This window comes from Balaenoptera musculus, chromosome 13 (assembly GCF_009873245.2).
Source record: "Balaenoptera musculus isolate JJ_BM4_2016_0621 chromosome 13, mBalMus1.pri.v3, whole genome shotgun sequence".
NCBI lineage: Eukaryota > Metazoa > Chordata > Mammalia > Artiodactyla > Balaenopteridae > Balaenoptera > Balaenoptera musculus.
The window spans coordinates 43,931,125-43,947,463 of NC_045797.1; the positions used below are offsets into that span (position 1 = coordinate 43,931,125).

General features: G+C 40.4%; 1 protein-coding gene across 3 annotated transcripts in view; it reads left to right on the forward strand.

The window, feature by feature from the left end:
- The first annotated feature begins 4,388 nt into the window (after positions 1 to 4,388).
- RTN4 (reticulon 4) overlaps positions 4,389 to 16,339 on the forward strand; it is a 67,057-nt gene continuing 55,106 nt past the window's right edge. Inside the window, exon 1 of one of the 3 annotated variants that reach the window (XM_036873389.1) lies at positions 4,389 to 5,226. In XM_036873389.1, the coding sequence (XP_036729284.1) occupies positions 4,656 to 5,226 (571 nt within the window). In that variant the 5' untranslated portion in view covers positions 4,389 to 4,655. The remainder of the gene's footprint in view (positions 5,227 to 16,339) is intronic. The other 2 variants (XM_036873391.1, XM_036873390.1) reach the window with 2 other exon arrangements.

The following is a 16,339-nucleotide window of genomic DNA, read 5'->3' on the forward strand; positions in this document are numbered from 1 at the left end:
TTCTGTGGGTTGGTTGAACATTCTGAGATGGTCTCATATTTCTGGGACATAAGCTCTGTGGCTGGGATGGCTAGGTCTTTCTCTCCATGTCTCTCATCTGGGGCCTCAGCATTCCAAGAGAGAGAGTGTGGAAGCTGTAATACTTCTGCTGGTTAGGCTTGGAACATTTCCAGCATATTCTACTGGACAAAAAAGTCACAAGGCCAGATCCAGATGGGGAAATTGACCCAACTTCTTGATGGGTGTCCTTGCAGAGTTTGTAGCTATTTTTAATCTACCACAGATGACCAAGTTTAAAAAACCTTCTGTAGGGAATTCTTCTAATGGGAGGGAGATTGGTCAAGCTGATTTCCCAGAGTTCTTCCAACTCTGAGATTCCACCAGCATCAATGGATATTTTATAATGTTCTAAGAGAGAACAGTTATTAACCCATTGTAACTGGAAACTTTAAACTTCTACATCTGGTAAGATAATTTCAAAGATAATTCATTGAATAATTATTTTCTATTATTATGACCTAGAATTTATACTCTTCCTTTAACCATTTCAAATACCTACCAAAATGTTCTTGTTAGTGAGAGTGGTATTTACATCTAGTTACCCTAATGTGTCACTAACACTACTTTTAATTCTGGTATAGCAGCAACATTCTCCTTTCCTTATGCTTTGTTGACCATTCTATGAACACTGGATAAGCTCTTTATTCTTATTCATCCATCAAATACTTAATTTTTTAGAAGTCACTGAGATAACAATATAAAATTCTTATTTTTCTCCTGTGTCAGAGGAGAGTGCTTATATTATTGCCTCAATATTTAATGCTATTTACTATTAAAATTATAAATCTACCACTTTTCTGTAATCATTCTTTTATGACAATTTTAATAAATTGAAGATATTCCTAGGGGCTTCCCTGGTGGCACAGTGGTTGAGAATCTGCCTGCTAATGCAGGGGACACGGGTTCGAGCCCTGGTCTGGGAAGATCCCACAGGCCGCAGAGCAACTAGGCCTGTGAGCCACAACTACTGAGCCTGCGCATCTGGAGCCTGTGCTCCGCAACAAGAGAGGCCACGATAGTGAGAGGCCCGCACACGGCGATGAAGAGTGGCCCCCGCTTGCCGCAACTGTAGAAAGCCCTCGCGCAGAAACGAAGACCGAACACAGCCAAAAATAAATAAATAAATAAATAAATTTAAAGATATTCCTTTGTGACTATTTTAGTAATAGCAGATACAGAGATATACGAATGCAGAAATATCATATAAGCAACTTACAATTAATATGTTAAAACCCTGTGAAACTTTCCATTAAGGAGTTTCAGAACAATCACAGTAGGAAAAACAGTATGGGAAAGACTGAACTGCTGATGGCTAAATTGTGATTTAATAGAAAAGTTCATACCATAGAATTTTGCTAGTATATTTTTGTATATGTATGGACTTAGTTGAAAAATCATGTATGTTTTTGATAATTTTTGACAAATATTTGACAAATACTTGAAACAGGACTGTTTTAGTTATTATTGAGGAATCTGTTTTGTTAAAAATTTTTACTTTGGCATTAAACCTCCTGCCCCCAAATTCTACACTAACACTTCTCTCTTCCTACTCTTCCCAACCCTTCTAAAAACAAATAAACTCAAAGCAACTCACAACAATTTTCTAAAAATAAAGCCAGTTCATCTCTGTGGGACTGATAAGTCAGGTCTTTTTTTTTTGAATAGATTTATTTAATTAATTAATTAATTAATTTTTGGCTGCGTTGGGTCTTCGTTGCTGCTGCATGCGGGCTTTCTCTAGTTGCGGCCTGCGGGGGCTACTCTTCCTTGTGGTGCGAGGGCTTCTCATTGCGGTGGCTTCTCTTGTTGTGGAGCACAGGCTCTAGGTGCGCAGGCTTCAGTAGTTGTGGCTTGCGGGCTGTAGAGCGCAGGCTCAGTAGCTGTGGTGCACGGGCTTAGTTGCTCCGTGGCATGTGGGATCTTCCTGGACCAGGGCTGGAACCCGTGTCCCCTGCATTGGCAGGTGGATTCTTAACCACTGCACCACCAGGGCAGCCCCGATAAGTCAGGTCTTGAATGTGTTGTTGATAACTAACCTGATCAGGTAACACTGCCAGGAAATCTTGTTCTACCTTTCCTTTAAAAAAATAATAATAAAGTTTATTTATTAGTTTTACATTTACAGAAGAATTGAACAGCAAAGAGTGTTCTTATACACTCCCATGCCCGCCTCCCAATCGGTTTCCCCTATAACTAACATCTTTCATTGGTGTGATGAACCAATATTGATATATTACTAAAGTCCACAGTTTACATTACGGTTCACTCTTTGTGTTGTACGGTTCTGAGTTTTGCCAAATGTAAAATGTCATGTATCCATCATCACAGTGTCATACAGAATAGTTTCACTGCCCTAAAAATCTCCTGTGTTCCACCTACGTGTCCCTCCTCCCTCCCCACAACCCCTGCTTTTCCTTTTTAATACCCAAATTGAGCCTAGGGTAATATTAATTAGTTGGAGCTAAGAATTTGCTTTAATAACCCGTGATTCCCCATGGCAATCAACATTTCCTTTTTTTTTAAAAAATAAATTTATTTATGTATTTTTGGCTGCACTGGGTTTTCGTTGCTGCACATGGGCTTTCTCTAGTTGCAGCAAGCCGGGGATACTCTTTGTTGCGGTGCGTGGGCTTCTCATTGAGGTGGCTTCTCTTGTTGGGGTGCATGGGCTCTAGGCGTGCGGGCTTCAGTAGTTGTGGCATGCAGGCTCAGTAGTTGTGACTCACGGGCTCTAGGGCGCAGGCTCAGTAGTTGTGGCACACGGGCTTAGTTGCTCATGAGTGATCTTCCTGGACCAGGGCTCGAACCCGTGTCTCCTGCATTGGCAGGCGGATTCTTAACCACTGCACCACCAGGGAAGTCCCAATCAACATATCTTAATCGTCAATTCAGACTAGCACTGTTCAATAGAAATAAAATATAAGCCATATATATTTAAAAATTTCTAGATGATGCATTAAAATGTAAGAAACAAATGAAATTAATTTAATAATATATTACACTTATCCCAATATAGCCAAAATATTATCAATCCAACACGTAACCAATATAAAAATTGAGATATTTAAATTTTTTTGTACTAACTCTCAAAATCTAGTGTGCATTTCAAACTTACAGCACATCTCATTTCAGATGACTCACATTTCAAGTGCTCAGTAGCCAGGAGTAGCCAATGACTAAGGCATTGAACAGTGCAGGCCTAGACTGTGAGCAACTTGAAAGCAAGCTAACCTCCTCTCTCCAGGGCCTCCAGATTAGGCAGGAAGGGAATATTTTTGGAAGGTATATCAGAAAGATAAGAGGGATCTCTAAACCTCTGGATGCTGATACTTAAATGTTCTGCAACCACTTTCTTTAAACCCTCCAGTTCTGGAAAAAGTGGAATGGGGATTATGCTCATTCTGGCATACCAAAGAAATGAGTATGTATTTGGCTTCCTGACTCCCAGAAAGCCTGAATCATCCGAAATGTTGACTCATGAGCCTAAAGTGACCGAAATATAATGTGAATCAAATTTGCCCTCCAAGGCATCGTTCTCTTTCCACTTTCCTCTCTTCCCTTCCTCTTTGGGTGACTCATCCTTCTACCAAGTAAGAGTCCAGTAGCGGGCAGATCCCCAAACCCTCTTTGAAGGAGATGAGCAGACTTTCAAATGGTCTGCCCCAGTCCCTAGATCGTCCAGCCCAGCTGTTTTGCCTACGTCATCCAGGGTCTGCAGTTTAGACTGGGACTGATCTTAAAACTGTCAAAAATATTATTTTTTCTTTTAAGGTGGTGATGGTAGTAGTGATAAGGTGGTTTGGGAATTTAAGTTTGAAAAAAGACAGTCTTTTATTTCAAAATCTAAAATTTAACGGATACTTCAATCCTTAAGGCTACTCCACGGTCCCGTTATTTAGTACCTTTCTACGCTCTGGGCTTTTTTCCCTTTCCTGGGAGGAAAGTTTCCACTCCCAGTCCCCAAGATAACGCCCTTCCGGTGGCGCGCCAGGAGCGTCTCCGACCCCTCAGGGCAGGCAGGCAGCCGGCTCGCTTTCCCAGTACTCTAATTAAACAAACTGACCTCCAGCTGTGGGCAAGCCCAAGCCCCCAGTTCGACCCTCAACTACCCTAGGCTGACTGTGGGGCTCCCAGCTCCAAACCCCGCCCATCGAACCCGGCCTGGCCGGTAAAAGAGAGAAAGTGCAGTAACACCCACCCACTTTACGTCTTTTTCCTTTTCCGTTGGGCCGGCTGGTTGCCCGTCAACTCTATCTCTTAGCCGATTGGCTCGCTCCCTCCCGCGTTAGTGCCTGCCTCTCCCTGGCAGGAGGGTGAGTCACGCCAAACTGGGCGGAGAGTCGACTGGCCTCTCTTCTTCGTTCGTCTGGGCGGCGGCGGCGGCGGCAACTGGGGACGGGGCGGGTGGCGCATCACGGGCGCGGAGGCAGGAGGAGCAGTCTCATTGTTCCGGGAGCCGTCGCCACTGCAGGTCCCTCGGCTCGTTGGGCCCTGCCCCTCTCAGTCCTCCCCACCCCCCACAACTGCCCGCGGCTGTGAGGAGAAGCGTCTCCCGCGGAGGCAGCAGCTGCAGCATCATCTCTCTCCCGCCAGCAATGGAAGACATAGACCAGTCGCCTCTGGTCTCGTCCTCGGACAGCCCGCCACGGCCTCAGCCCGCGTTCAAGTACCAGTTCGTGAAGGAGCCCGAGGACGAAGAGGAAGAGGAGGAGGAAGACGAGGACGAGGACGAGGACCTGGAGGAGCTGGAGGTGCTCGAGAGGAAGCCCGCCGCCGCGCTGTCGGCGGCCCCGGTGCCCGCCGCCGCCGCCGCCGCCGCCGCCACCCCGGCTGGCGCGCCCCTGCTGGACTTCGGCAGTGACTTCGTGCCCCCGGCGCCCCGGGGGCCCCTGCCGGCAGCGCCCCTCGCCGCCCCGGAGCGGCAGCCGTCTTGGGACCCGAGCCCCGCGTCGTCGGCGGAGCCAGCGCCCTCCCTACCCTCCATTACCGCAACCTCGCCCTCCCAGCTCTCTGAGGACGATGAGCCTCCAGCCCGGCCTCCCCCTCCTCCCCCGGCCGACGTGAGCCCTCAGGCGGAGCCCGCGTGGACCCCGGCCGCCCCTGCCCCCGCCGCGCCCCCCTCTACGCCGGCCGCGCCCAAACGCAGGGGCTCCTCCGGCTCAGTGGGTAAGTGCCGCGCCCTTCGCCTCGCGCCGCCCCTCGCGCCCCTCCCTCTTTTGTGCGCAGCCCCCAAAGCCTGGGCCCAGCCTTCCTCTCCGCCCGGAGGGGGCTTTGTCTGCGGACCTCGGGGCGAAGGCGCCCCCGCTGGTGGGAGCCGCGGGGAACAGGGTGGGGCGGCCGAGGAAGCTCGGGCTTGTTCTTTATTGTCCGTCTGGGTGTTGGGGAACACGTGCACCCCGCCCGCTCCCAGGTTCTCTCAGGTCTCCATTTCACCGCGTCCGGGAAGTTAGGAACCCACCCCTTGCAGGAGCTGGGTGTGTATCGAGGAACTAGGGGTGCGGATTCATCGGGCTGGCTCGGTTCCGGGGTGAGGATGGAAGGCCTTGGCGGCCTAATCTATTGTCTGCCCGTCTGGGTTGCTCCTGGGGAAAAGACGCAGTTTTGCTGTTGGTCTTTGCCTGCATTCAACTCTGGCCCCCTTCCTCAACCCTCCCTCGGCTTGGGTGGCCCCATGCGCTTCATCCCCACCCCCCCTCCCGCGCTGGTCCAGTGGAGAACGTCCACTTTGACCCGACTGCAGTGAAGGGAGAGCGCCTCCAGTGGTGTGGCGCGTGGAGAAGAGTTCTGGCGAAGACCTGCCACCGCCCAGCTTACCGGGTTGTGATGTGGCGTCTCCCCCTTCTCCCGGCTTAACCGAGCCAGGGAAGTAGGACCTGGGCGTCGTGTTCCGAGGGGGCGCAGTGCTGCCAGGGGCTCTGCCGCAGGGCGAGGGGAATTGCCGTTAGGATGGACAGGTTTAGCCTCTTAAGGCATCGTGATTGAATCGTAGAGAAAAGAGGAAAAGGCAAAATGGTTGACATTCCTAAAGAAGGGGAAACCTGGGGATTCCTTATCGGGAATAGGCCAATTGAACTTGTGGCAGATTTACCATGAGACTTCATGAAATGTTTTGAGACAGACGTTTTCGTTTACTAGTTAGAAATACTGCTTCGTAGAAGTAATGTTTTAGGTCTGCAGAGACAAATCTGCGTAGTCTATAAATAGTTTTCAAATCTTTTCATTCACGAGCATCTGATTGTGTGTTATTATTAGTAGGGACATTGTTTTATTACCCTTTTCATCTTGGGAAACTTTATTTTGGAAGAGAAAAAATCAAGTTCGTTAGAGATTGAGAATTCATCTTATTAGACACGTTAATTAACTTATTAACAAATAGCTTGTTACTTTTGGGACAGAAAGTGTCCCACTAGTAGTAGGATTTTTATGTATAAAAGGGCAAGAATCAAGAATCAGGTAGTGTAACAGCCTGCTGAGAAATTGTCATAGCCTTGTAGGATTTTAGAAATGGTTCTTTTTCTAGAAAAAGGAACTCAGTGGGAGATCACGGAAGAATTTTTTTTTTCTTCAATTCACTCCCGCTCCACAGTGGGGAAAATAAGCCAATAGTGATGTTTCTGAATAACATTTTGATATTGACATACCCCAAAACATTACTGAAAACATTAATTACTACACAAAAGATATTAGAATCTGAGGAGTAATTCAAATTTTCCTTTTTCTGGGTAAAAACACATTTTAGAGAAACTAAGGGGAGGTAGAAAAATAAATAAGAAATTTGCAAATGATAAATTTAATGATTAAGAAAGGCATACTAATTTGTTCTCTTGTGTTCCTTCATGGAAACAAAGAAAAGAGTTCTGTTCTTTGAACCTTGGAGATTCAGGAGGTGACAGCATTCTCTTGGAATTTTGACTTTTGGAATACTAAGTTTGGAAGACAAAGGAGAAAGAATATTGCCTACTCAGTGACTCTATCTTTACATAGTTCCCTAATTCTGTATTGATGTTGCCTATTTGGAAAGTTTAGTTCCTTTAGTAAATACAGGAACATTATGATTTATGGGCACAGATAGTTAAGGCATTTCACTGAGTCTAGGTTTCTTAACGAGTTCATTCATTCAACTGATTATTGATTACCTACAAAGAGGCACTATTCTAGGCTACGAGGATATAGCAATAAGCAAGACACATGTGTTCCCCGTGGGGGGAGTACAGATAATATGCACATAATTAAGGAAGTCAGATTAGTGTTAAGTGTTATGAGGAAAATAAGCAGAATGATGGTGTGGAAAATGACTTGAGATGTGTGGGAGCCTTTTTAGGTAGGGCGGCACTGAGAGAGCCCTTTCCGAGGAGGTGAGATTTAAGCTGCAGATATAAAAAATTTCCAAGAAGCTCCTAGGAGGCAAAAGCCCTGAGGCAGTAATAAGCTTTGTATGTTTGAGAATCTAGTAAGAAGACTAGTGAGAAAAACTAGGGGGAGAGTGGTATAAGGTGAGCGTGGGGAGGTGGACTACACTTAGATCATTTGAGGTCTCTAACAGGCCATGGTAAAAAATTTTGTTTTTTGGGCTTCCCTGGTGGTGCAGTGGTTGAGAATCTGCCTGCCAATGCAGGGGACACGGGTTCGAGCCCTGGCCTGGGAAGATCCCACATGCCGTGGAGCGACTAGGCCCGTGAGCCACAACTACAGAGCCTGCGCGTCTGGAGCCTGTGCTCCGCAACAAGAGAGGCCGCGATAGTGAGAGGCCCGCGCACGGCGATGAAGAGTGGCCCCCACTTGCCGCAACTATAGAAAGCCCTCGCGCAGAAACGAAGACCCAACACAGCCATAAATAAATAAATAAATAAAATTAAAAAAAAAATGCGTTGATAAAACCATGTCTCACTTTAAAAAAAAAATTTTTGCTTTTTAAAATGTTGTTTATTTTAGAAATGTGCTTCTTAAATATTTATATTGGGATTTTGGAGCAGAAATATAGTTTTGAAGATTTAGAGAAACCAAAAGGACTGATGTGAGTAAAGACAAAGAGCTGAGAGATGTGCAGAACATGGTTAGAAACATAGAGCAGTCTGACTGGCAGAGGGTTTATGTTAGTGAATATGGTAGATCCCTGACAGTTGTGTATTTAACATTGTTGTTTACCCTATTTTTTGAGTAAATGCTGATTTCCCTTACTTGGTAAGTTGTAATTTTGCTGTTTGCTGTTGTGCTTGGAGCATCCCCATTGCCGTGAAGTAACTGAAGTGAGACTGAAGCCTCTCCCCTGCTGACCATTTTTCATGGAGAAACATTGGCTTCAGGTTAAAAAGGTGGTTGGTTAACCTAGGCTTTGAGGATATGCAAACATTCATTAAGGATGGCATTGAGCTGGTATCTGGACATGTTCTAAGCCAGTGTTAATTAAGATTGAAAATGTGTGGTAGATCTGGATTCTGAAGGGTGTTGAATGCCAAATTAAGGAATTAGGGTTTTATCATCTTGCTTTTATCCTTGCTGTGCCATTCACAGTTGCCTTTGCTTTTGGCAATTTAAATAATGAAACAAAAAATGTTTTTGTTGTCGTTGTTTCCAAAATATAAAGTTATTTCATTATTTTTCATCCTTCTGAATTACTGCTTTAGGCATTGGGAAGCCACTGAAGATTATTGAACTGAGGCATGGCATCATGAAAGCAGTGTTAGAAAAGTGAATTGGTGACAATATTCAAGATAGGTTGGAAAGAAAAATAGGGGAACTATTTAGAAATCTTTCACAGTAGTTCTGAGAGAGATGAGTAGAGCCTGAACTAGTTCATTCAGTGAAAATGGAATACAGGGAGGAATATAAGAAACTCTAGGAAGCATGATTTTTTTGGCTCTGAATCTCTGTTTTTATAGTTAGGTTAATAAGACGTTTTATGAAAGAAAAATTGATAGGACTTGGAGGCCATGGATATAAATACAAAGAAAAGAATGTTGATGCTTATTAAATCAATTTCAGAGATTGTCCAAAGTTGTTGTTGCAGTGGAAGCTTGTATAGAATTGAATATTGCTCATAAGTATAGGTTATGGCTTAAGGATTAAAAATTATTCGTCTTTTACAAAGTCATTTATTATATGATTATTTATATCAGCATAGGAGCACATATTAGAAATGTTAAAAGATTTTGAGTGATATATAGTTTAAATCTTAAGTATCAGTCCTTAACATAAAGTTCAAGTAAACAATGATGTGACACTCCCAGGAAGTAGTTGCCTCTAAAGAAAGAGATGTCATGCCATAATCCATTCCCCATCCTCTCTCCTCCTATTATTATCTAGAAAATGATAACAAAGAATGGAACTGATGAATTTAGAGATTCTGAATAATTCTCTTGTTAACCATTTCTAATTTTCTGACTAGGAATAACAGTTGGGAACAAGTGGTGTGCTCCTTAAGGATAAAGTGAATTACATTTCACATTGGTTCCTAGGAAGCTCAGTGTCAAATTTATAGTTCTTTTTAGTAACTCATGAGCTTCCTCAAATCCTTTTTAAAATGAAGTGCTGAATATATATTGAACCTTTGATACATGTCTAATTATGTGGAATAGTATTTAGAAAACATGTTATTTGAGCACTATATTTCTGTAAACTTGGAAGATTTGCTATGTTATATGAAACATTTCCAAAAAGGAACATATTTTCTATTGTTCAGTAATTGACTCTGTTTTATGTGTAGTTGTTTCATTATATACCTAAAAGCAGTTTATTTGAATCACTGCTGTTGCAAGGCCCCAATTTAAATGGCACATTTTAAAGGTACTTTGCTAGCCCAAGGTAAAAGTACCAACCAAATAGATAATATTTCTTGATTTTTCCCTGGGACCTCTAAGTAGAAGTAAATATTGGCAGATAAACTATTCTTACAGTACATTCTTTGAGACTTTTTGTTCCTGTTTCTAAATGTAGACCCTAGAAGGTCCCTCTGGGGGTGGTAGCACCAAGGATGGGAACTGTAAGGGCAGAACCATAATTCATCAGCAGTGTTTAAATGGGTGAGTGTGACCTTTGTGGCTAGCTAATGTAGGACGTAGGCATGCAGAATGGTAGGACCCAGCTCTACTTATGCTAAGGTGTTCTCAGACCAATGGCCTCATCATTCTTTTCAACTCTAAAGGGTAATTGATAATCTCACATCTAAATTGATGGTTTTTTGTTTCTTGGAATGGTGATTCTTAATTTTTAAGTTGCTTTACTCATGTGTTCCCGTAACATTCTTTTCTTACCTCATCATATGTATCATACTATATATGTGGGAATAGTATGTTTACTCATTTCTATTCACCAGACTATATGCTCCTTGAGGAAAGGGGCTGTATTACGTTTTTTCCTTGAGGAAAAGGACTGTATGACATATTTGCATTGCTGAGCACAGTGCCTTAGATGTGGCATAGGCACTCAGATATTTGTTGAATGAATATAACATTATAGATGAATCCTGATCTATATTCTGTATCGTTCTAGAATTACTGCAATATTTTCTCTCAAATAAAAATCCCAAGTCTTGGGACTTCCCTGGCGGTCCGGTGGTTAAGACTATGCATCCACTGCAGGGGGCATGGGTTCCATTCCGTGGACAGGGAAGTTCTGCATCGTGGTGTGGCCAGAAAGAAAAAAGAAAAAAAAAAACCCAAGTCTTTTGAATTAAAGCATTAATTTATTTACATATACAAGGTATATGGATGTACCCTATTTTATTTAATCAGTCTCTTATTGATGGTTATATGAGGTTGTCTATCAGCTTTTTCTGTTGTAAATAACATTGCTGTGAACACCTTTATATATACCTCTTTGCAAATACACGCATAGAAATTTATATATGTGTTGTAGGATATATGCATTGTAGGATAAATTCACGTAAGTGGAATTATTGATCCAAAGGGTATATACATTGAAAATGTTGATAGATAATGCCAAACAATAGGTACCACTCCTGCTCTTATAGTAGGAGCTGTAAGCTGCTAAATATTGGATTATCTTTTTAGCAGTCCCTGAGTCCTTTGCTTAGGTGGCCCTCTAGTTTAAAAAAAAAACACATTATTTCTTTAATGACTTGTTCTTATTACCATAGATGAAGAAGGCTTATAAAGTTTTGTTGTTCACACAGATTTGGCAATAGTCTGGTTATATTGGTGGTCCCTTGGAAGTTCAATATTAAGAAAAAATTAGCACACAGGGGACTCTTGTGGTTGTACTGTAGGGGCAATTATATATTTATGTTCCGTCATCTGCCTTTGTGAAAAGAGAAAAAAAATCGCTTGTTTTTTTTCTCCCCAACTTTATAGACTGATGTGTAAATTTGGCTAATTGGAAGGTGCCATTGTTAAATTTATTTATCTCGGTGTTCTGACAGCCCTAGGTGAAGCTGACCTAAAGCATTAAAAATTTTTTTTTAATCTACTGGAGTCTTTGGTTTCAGAAAAGAAGGGAATTTACTTGTTTAAAATTCTGTTCATCTTTGTTCTAAGGGGGTTTATTAAATACACTTAAACCTATCATATAAATCTCTTTCACAAATAGCCTTTATAACTTTTCAGTCTCAACTAATCGCCATCATTATTAAATTATTGAGAGTTTTATTATTCTACCAAGTTCTGGATTCAGTTTGCTAATATTTTGTTAAAGAATTTTGCATGCCTGTGTAAGGAATATTTTTCTGTATTTTTATTTTCTTGTAATAGCCTTGTCTGGTTTTGGTATTAGTGCATAAGTCTGAAACATTTTGAGAAGTGCTTGCTCTTCCTTAATTTGCTGAAAGAGTTTCATAAGCATCCTTCAATGTTTATAGAATTTACTAATGAAGCCATCTGGCCTTGGAGTTCTCTTTGTGGTGATGGTTTTAAATTATGGGTATACTTTTTTTAAGTGATGTAAGGCTATTCAGATTTTCTATTTCTGCTTGTGTCAGTTTTGGAAATGTATGCCTTTCAAGGAACTTGACTATTTCATCTTGATGAGTGGACATCAAGGAATTTGTCTGCTCACCTAAGTGTCTAATTTACTGGCATAAACTTATTCATAATATTCTCTTATTATTTAGGATTTATAGTGATAGTCCCTCTTTTATTTCCAATACTTATTTTTCTCTTTTTCTTGATCATTTTAGGGATTATCAATTCTATTGATCTTTTCAAGGAACCAACTTTTGGTTTCATTGATTTTTCTCTGTAGTTTGCATGTTTCCTATATCATTGATTTCTGCTGTTATTTATTTTCTGTTACTTATTTAGGTTTTTTTTTTTTAACATCTTTATTGGAGTATAATTGCTTTACAATGGTGTGTTAGTTTCTGCTCTATAACAAAGTGAATCAGTTATACATATACATACGTTCCCATATCTCTTCCTTCTTGGGTCTCCCTCCCTCCCACCCTCCCCATCTCACCCCTCTAGGTGGTCACAAACCACCAAGCTGATCTCCCTGTGCTATGTGGCTGCCTCCCACTATCTATCTTACGTTTGGTAGTGTATATATGTCCATGCCACTCTCTCACTTTGTTACAGCTTACCCTTCCCCCTTCCCATATCCTCAAGTCCATTCTCTAGTAGGTCTGTGTCTTTATTCCCGTCTTACCCCTAGGTTCTTCATGACCTTTTTTTTTTTTTTTCTTAGATTCCATATATATGTGTTAGCATACGGTATTTGTTTTTCTCTTTCTGACTTCACTCTGTATGACAGACTCTAGGTCCATCCACCTCACTACAAATAACTCAATTTTGTTTCTTTTTATGGCTGAGTAATATTCCATTGTATATATGTGCCACATCTTCTTTATCCATTCATCTGTTGATGGACACTTAGGTTGCGTCCATGTCCTGACTATCGTAAATATGGAGAACAGTATGGAGTTTCCTTAAAAAACTACAGATAGAACTACCATACAACCCAGCAATCCCACTACTGGGCATATACCCTGAGAAAACCGTAATTCAAAGAGTCATGTATCAAAATGTTCATTGCAGCTCTATTTATATTTACTTATTTGGGTTTAACTTGCTCTTTTTCTGGTTTCATTAGGTGGAAGCTTTAAACTTTGAATTTAACCCTTTTTTCTAAAAGCATTTAGAGCTATAAATTTCTCTCTAAGCATTGCTTTAGCTGTATCCTGCAGATTTCCATCATCATTTGATTTAAATTATTCTTTAATTTTTCTTTTGATATATTCTTTGATCCGTGAGTTATTTAGAATTGTGTGTTTAATTTCCAAACATTTGGGCATTTTCCAGAATTTTTCTGTTTTATTGATTTCAATTTAATTCACGTGGTCAAAGAACATATGCTGCATGATTTCAATCCTTTTAAATTTATTGAGATTTGCTTTATAGACCAGGAAATGGTTTATCTTGGTGTATGTTCCATGTGTACTTGAGAAGAATGTATATTTTGTTGTTGGTTGTAGTGCTCTATAAAAGTCAGTTCATTGGAATGTTGTCTAAATCATCTATATCCTTGTTTATTGAGTGTGTGTGTATGTGCATGTGTGTCCAGTCTGTCAATTAACTGAGAGTTGAGTGTTAAAATTTTTAAATAATATTTGTAGATTTGTCTTTGTCTCTCTTTAGTTTTTGCTTCATGTACTTCCATTAACACCTTTTCCATATACCTTTAGTGTTGTTATATCTATTTAGTGTTATGTCTGATTACTCCTTTTTCATTATCAAATGCCCCTCTTTACCTCTGGTAATCTCAAGATAATACTCCTTGTGTTTGAATCTACTTTGCTCGACATTAGTATAGCCATTCCAGATTTTGTAGGATAAGTGCTTGGATCATATATCCTTTTACATTCTTTTACTTTTAACCTACCTGTGTTTTTATGTTTAAAGTGTGTGTCCTGTTAAGTGACACATAGTAAGGTTTTTATCTAGCCTGAAAACCTCTGCCTTTTAATTGGGGCCGTTTACTACATTCAGTGTAATTATTAATATGATTCATTTAAGTCTGTTTATTTATTTATTGGCTGCTTCGGGTCTCAGTTGTAGTATGTGGGATTCTCCATTGCGATGCGTGGGCTTCTCTCTAGTTGTGGCGCGTGGGTTTAGTTGCCCCACAGCATGTGGGATCTTAGTTCCCCCACCAGGGATTGAACCAGCGTCCCCTGCATTGTAAGATGGATTCTTAAGCACTGGACCACCAGGCAAGTCCCCATTTAAGTCTCTTTTCTCTTTGTCCCATCTGCTTCTGTTTTTTTTGTACTTCTACATATTCCTTCCATCCTTTGTGCTTTTATTGTCATACATTTTACTTCTACATATATTATTATATATTTTAATTATTTAAGCTTCAAAAGTCAGGTTTTTTTTTTTATTCCTAGGTATTTTATTCTTTTTGTTGCAATGGTAAATGGGAGTGCTTCCTTAATTTCTCTTTCAGATTTTTCATCATTAGTGTATAGGACTGCAAGAGATTTCTGTGCATTAATTTTGTATCCTGCTACTTTACCAAATTCATTGATTAGCTCTAGTAGTTTTCTGGTAGCATCTTTAGGATTCTCTATGTATAGTATGTCATCTGCACATAGTGACAGTTTTACTTCTTCTTTTCAAATTTGTATTCCTTCAAAAGTCAATTATTCTTGAAGGAAATTAAGGTATGAGAATACTTTATATCTACTCATATATTTACCATTTCTTTCAAGAACTCAGGGAATGGGAATATTTTGTATCTACACATACATTTACTATTTCTGCCCTTCTTCATTCCTTCATGAAGATTTGGGTTTCTGTCTGGCATCTTTTTCCTTCATTGTGAAGAACTTCATTTAACATTTCTTATTGTACAGGTCCCTTGGTGATGATTTCTTTCAGCTTTTGTTTTCATCTTTTGTTTGTCTGTTAATATCTTAATTCAGCTTTACTTTTGAAGGATTTTTTGATGAATATAATCAATTTTGTTATTTGTGGTGGTTATGGTCTATAAAGTCACAGAAAATACTGAATTAGCAGATACTGAATCATTGTCCCGAGGAGAAATACAGGGTTAGGTTCCTGTGAACCTTTTAGTCATAGCATTTTTGTTACTCGTCAGTATATAACTTTGTTTTAGGTGTGTTTCTATTTAAAGAAACACATTATTTAATATATATTGTAGACTCATTAACATTGAACTCATGGCTAACAGCACTATAACTGATGTCTGAATGAACCTTATCTAACACATGGGTTTCCTCTGTAAGGTACATCATAGCCTTCTTGCTGTTAAGAACACTAGACAGCACTTCAGCATTGTGCTTATGGGCCATATCAGAATCACCAACAGAAAGCACAGAAATGCAAACAGTAGGGCACTAAATAGACTGCTAAAAGAATACTTGTTTACTGTATGTGAGCTGAAACAAGAAGGCATAGGGTTGCCTTGTTTGACCTCACCTGGCAACATATGTTGGGGGACTGGAATGTTTGGCTATTCTGCATGTGCCTGCTGCTGTAAGTACTGATTTTGGGTTTATCAATTTAGTGAGTAGACCAGTTGGCAAATTAAGGAATCAGATTATGAGGGTTGACTGCGTGCAATTCTAGGTTTGCAGTTTTTTCCATCATTTTAAAGAATGTTTTATTATCTTTTGGATTGCGTTGTTTGCCATGAGCAGTCAGGTCATTCTTATTGGTTACCTGCCTTTTCCCTCTGTTTTTAAGATTTTTCTCTTTCTTGGGTTTCAGCAGTTTGGCCTCTACGGTGTAGTTCTTTGTGGTTTTGTGTTTATCCTGCTTGTGGTTCATTGAGCTTCTTGGATCTGTGGGCTGGTATTTTCTATCACTATTTTCAAATTTTAGGCCATTATATCTTAAAACTTTATTTTCCTGTTTCAGTCATTATTGTCTTTGAGGGGACTCCAGTTATGTATGCTTTAACTGCTTGATTATCTCATAGGTCATTGAGACTGTTCATTTTTTTCCCCCCAGCTTTTTGTTCTTCATGCTGTGCTTCAGTTTGGATATTTTTTTTCTGTTGCTCTTTAAGTTTATTGATCTTTTCTTCTCCATTGTCCAATCTACTTTTAAGCTCATCTGGTGAAATTTTCTTTAGGTTAATGTAATTTTCAGTTACAGCATTTCCATTTGGTTCTTTTTCTAGTCCATGTTTTTCTACCAAGATTCTCTGTTCACTCATTATGTCTTTTACTGTACATACTTAGGAACTTTTAAAAGCTGTTTAAATTTCCATTTTAGTATTCATTAATCCAACATTTACACTATTTCTTTTTGTTTATATAAGCTGTTTTTTCTTATTTATGCTCAAATTTTCTTCTTTTCAT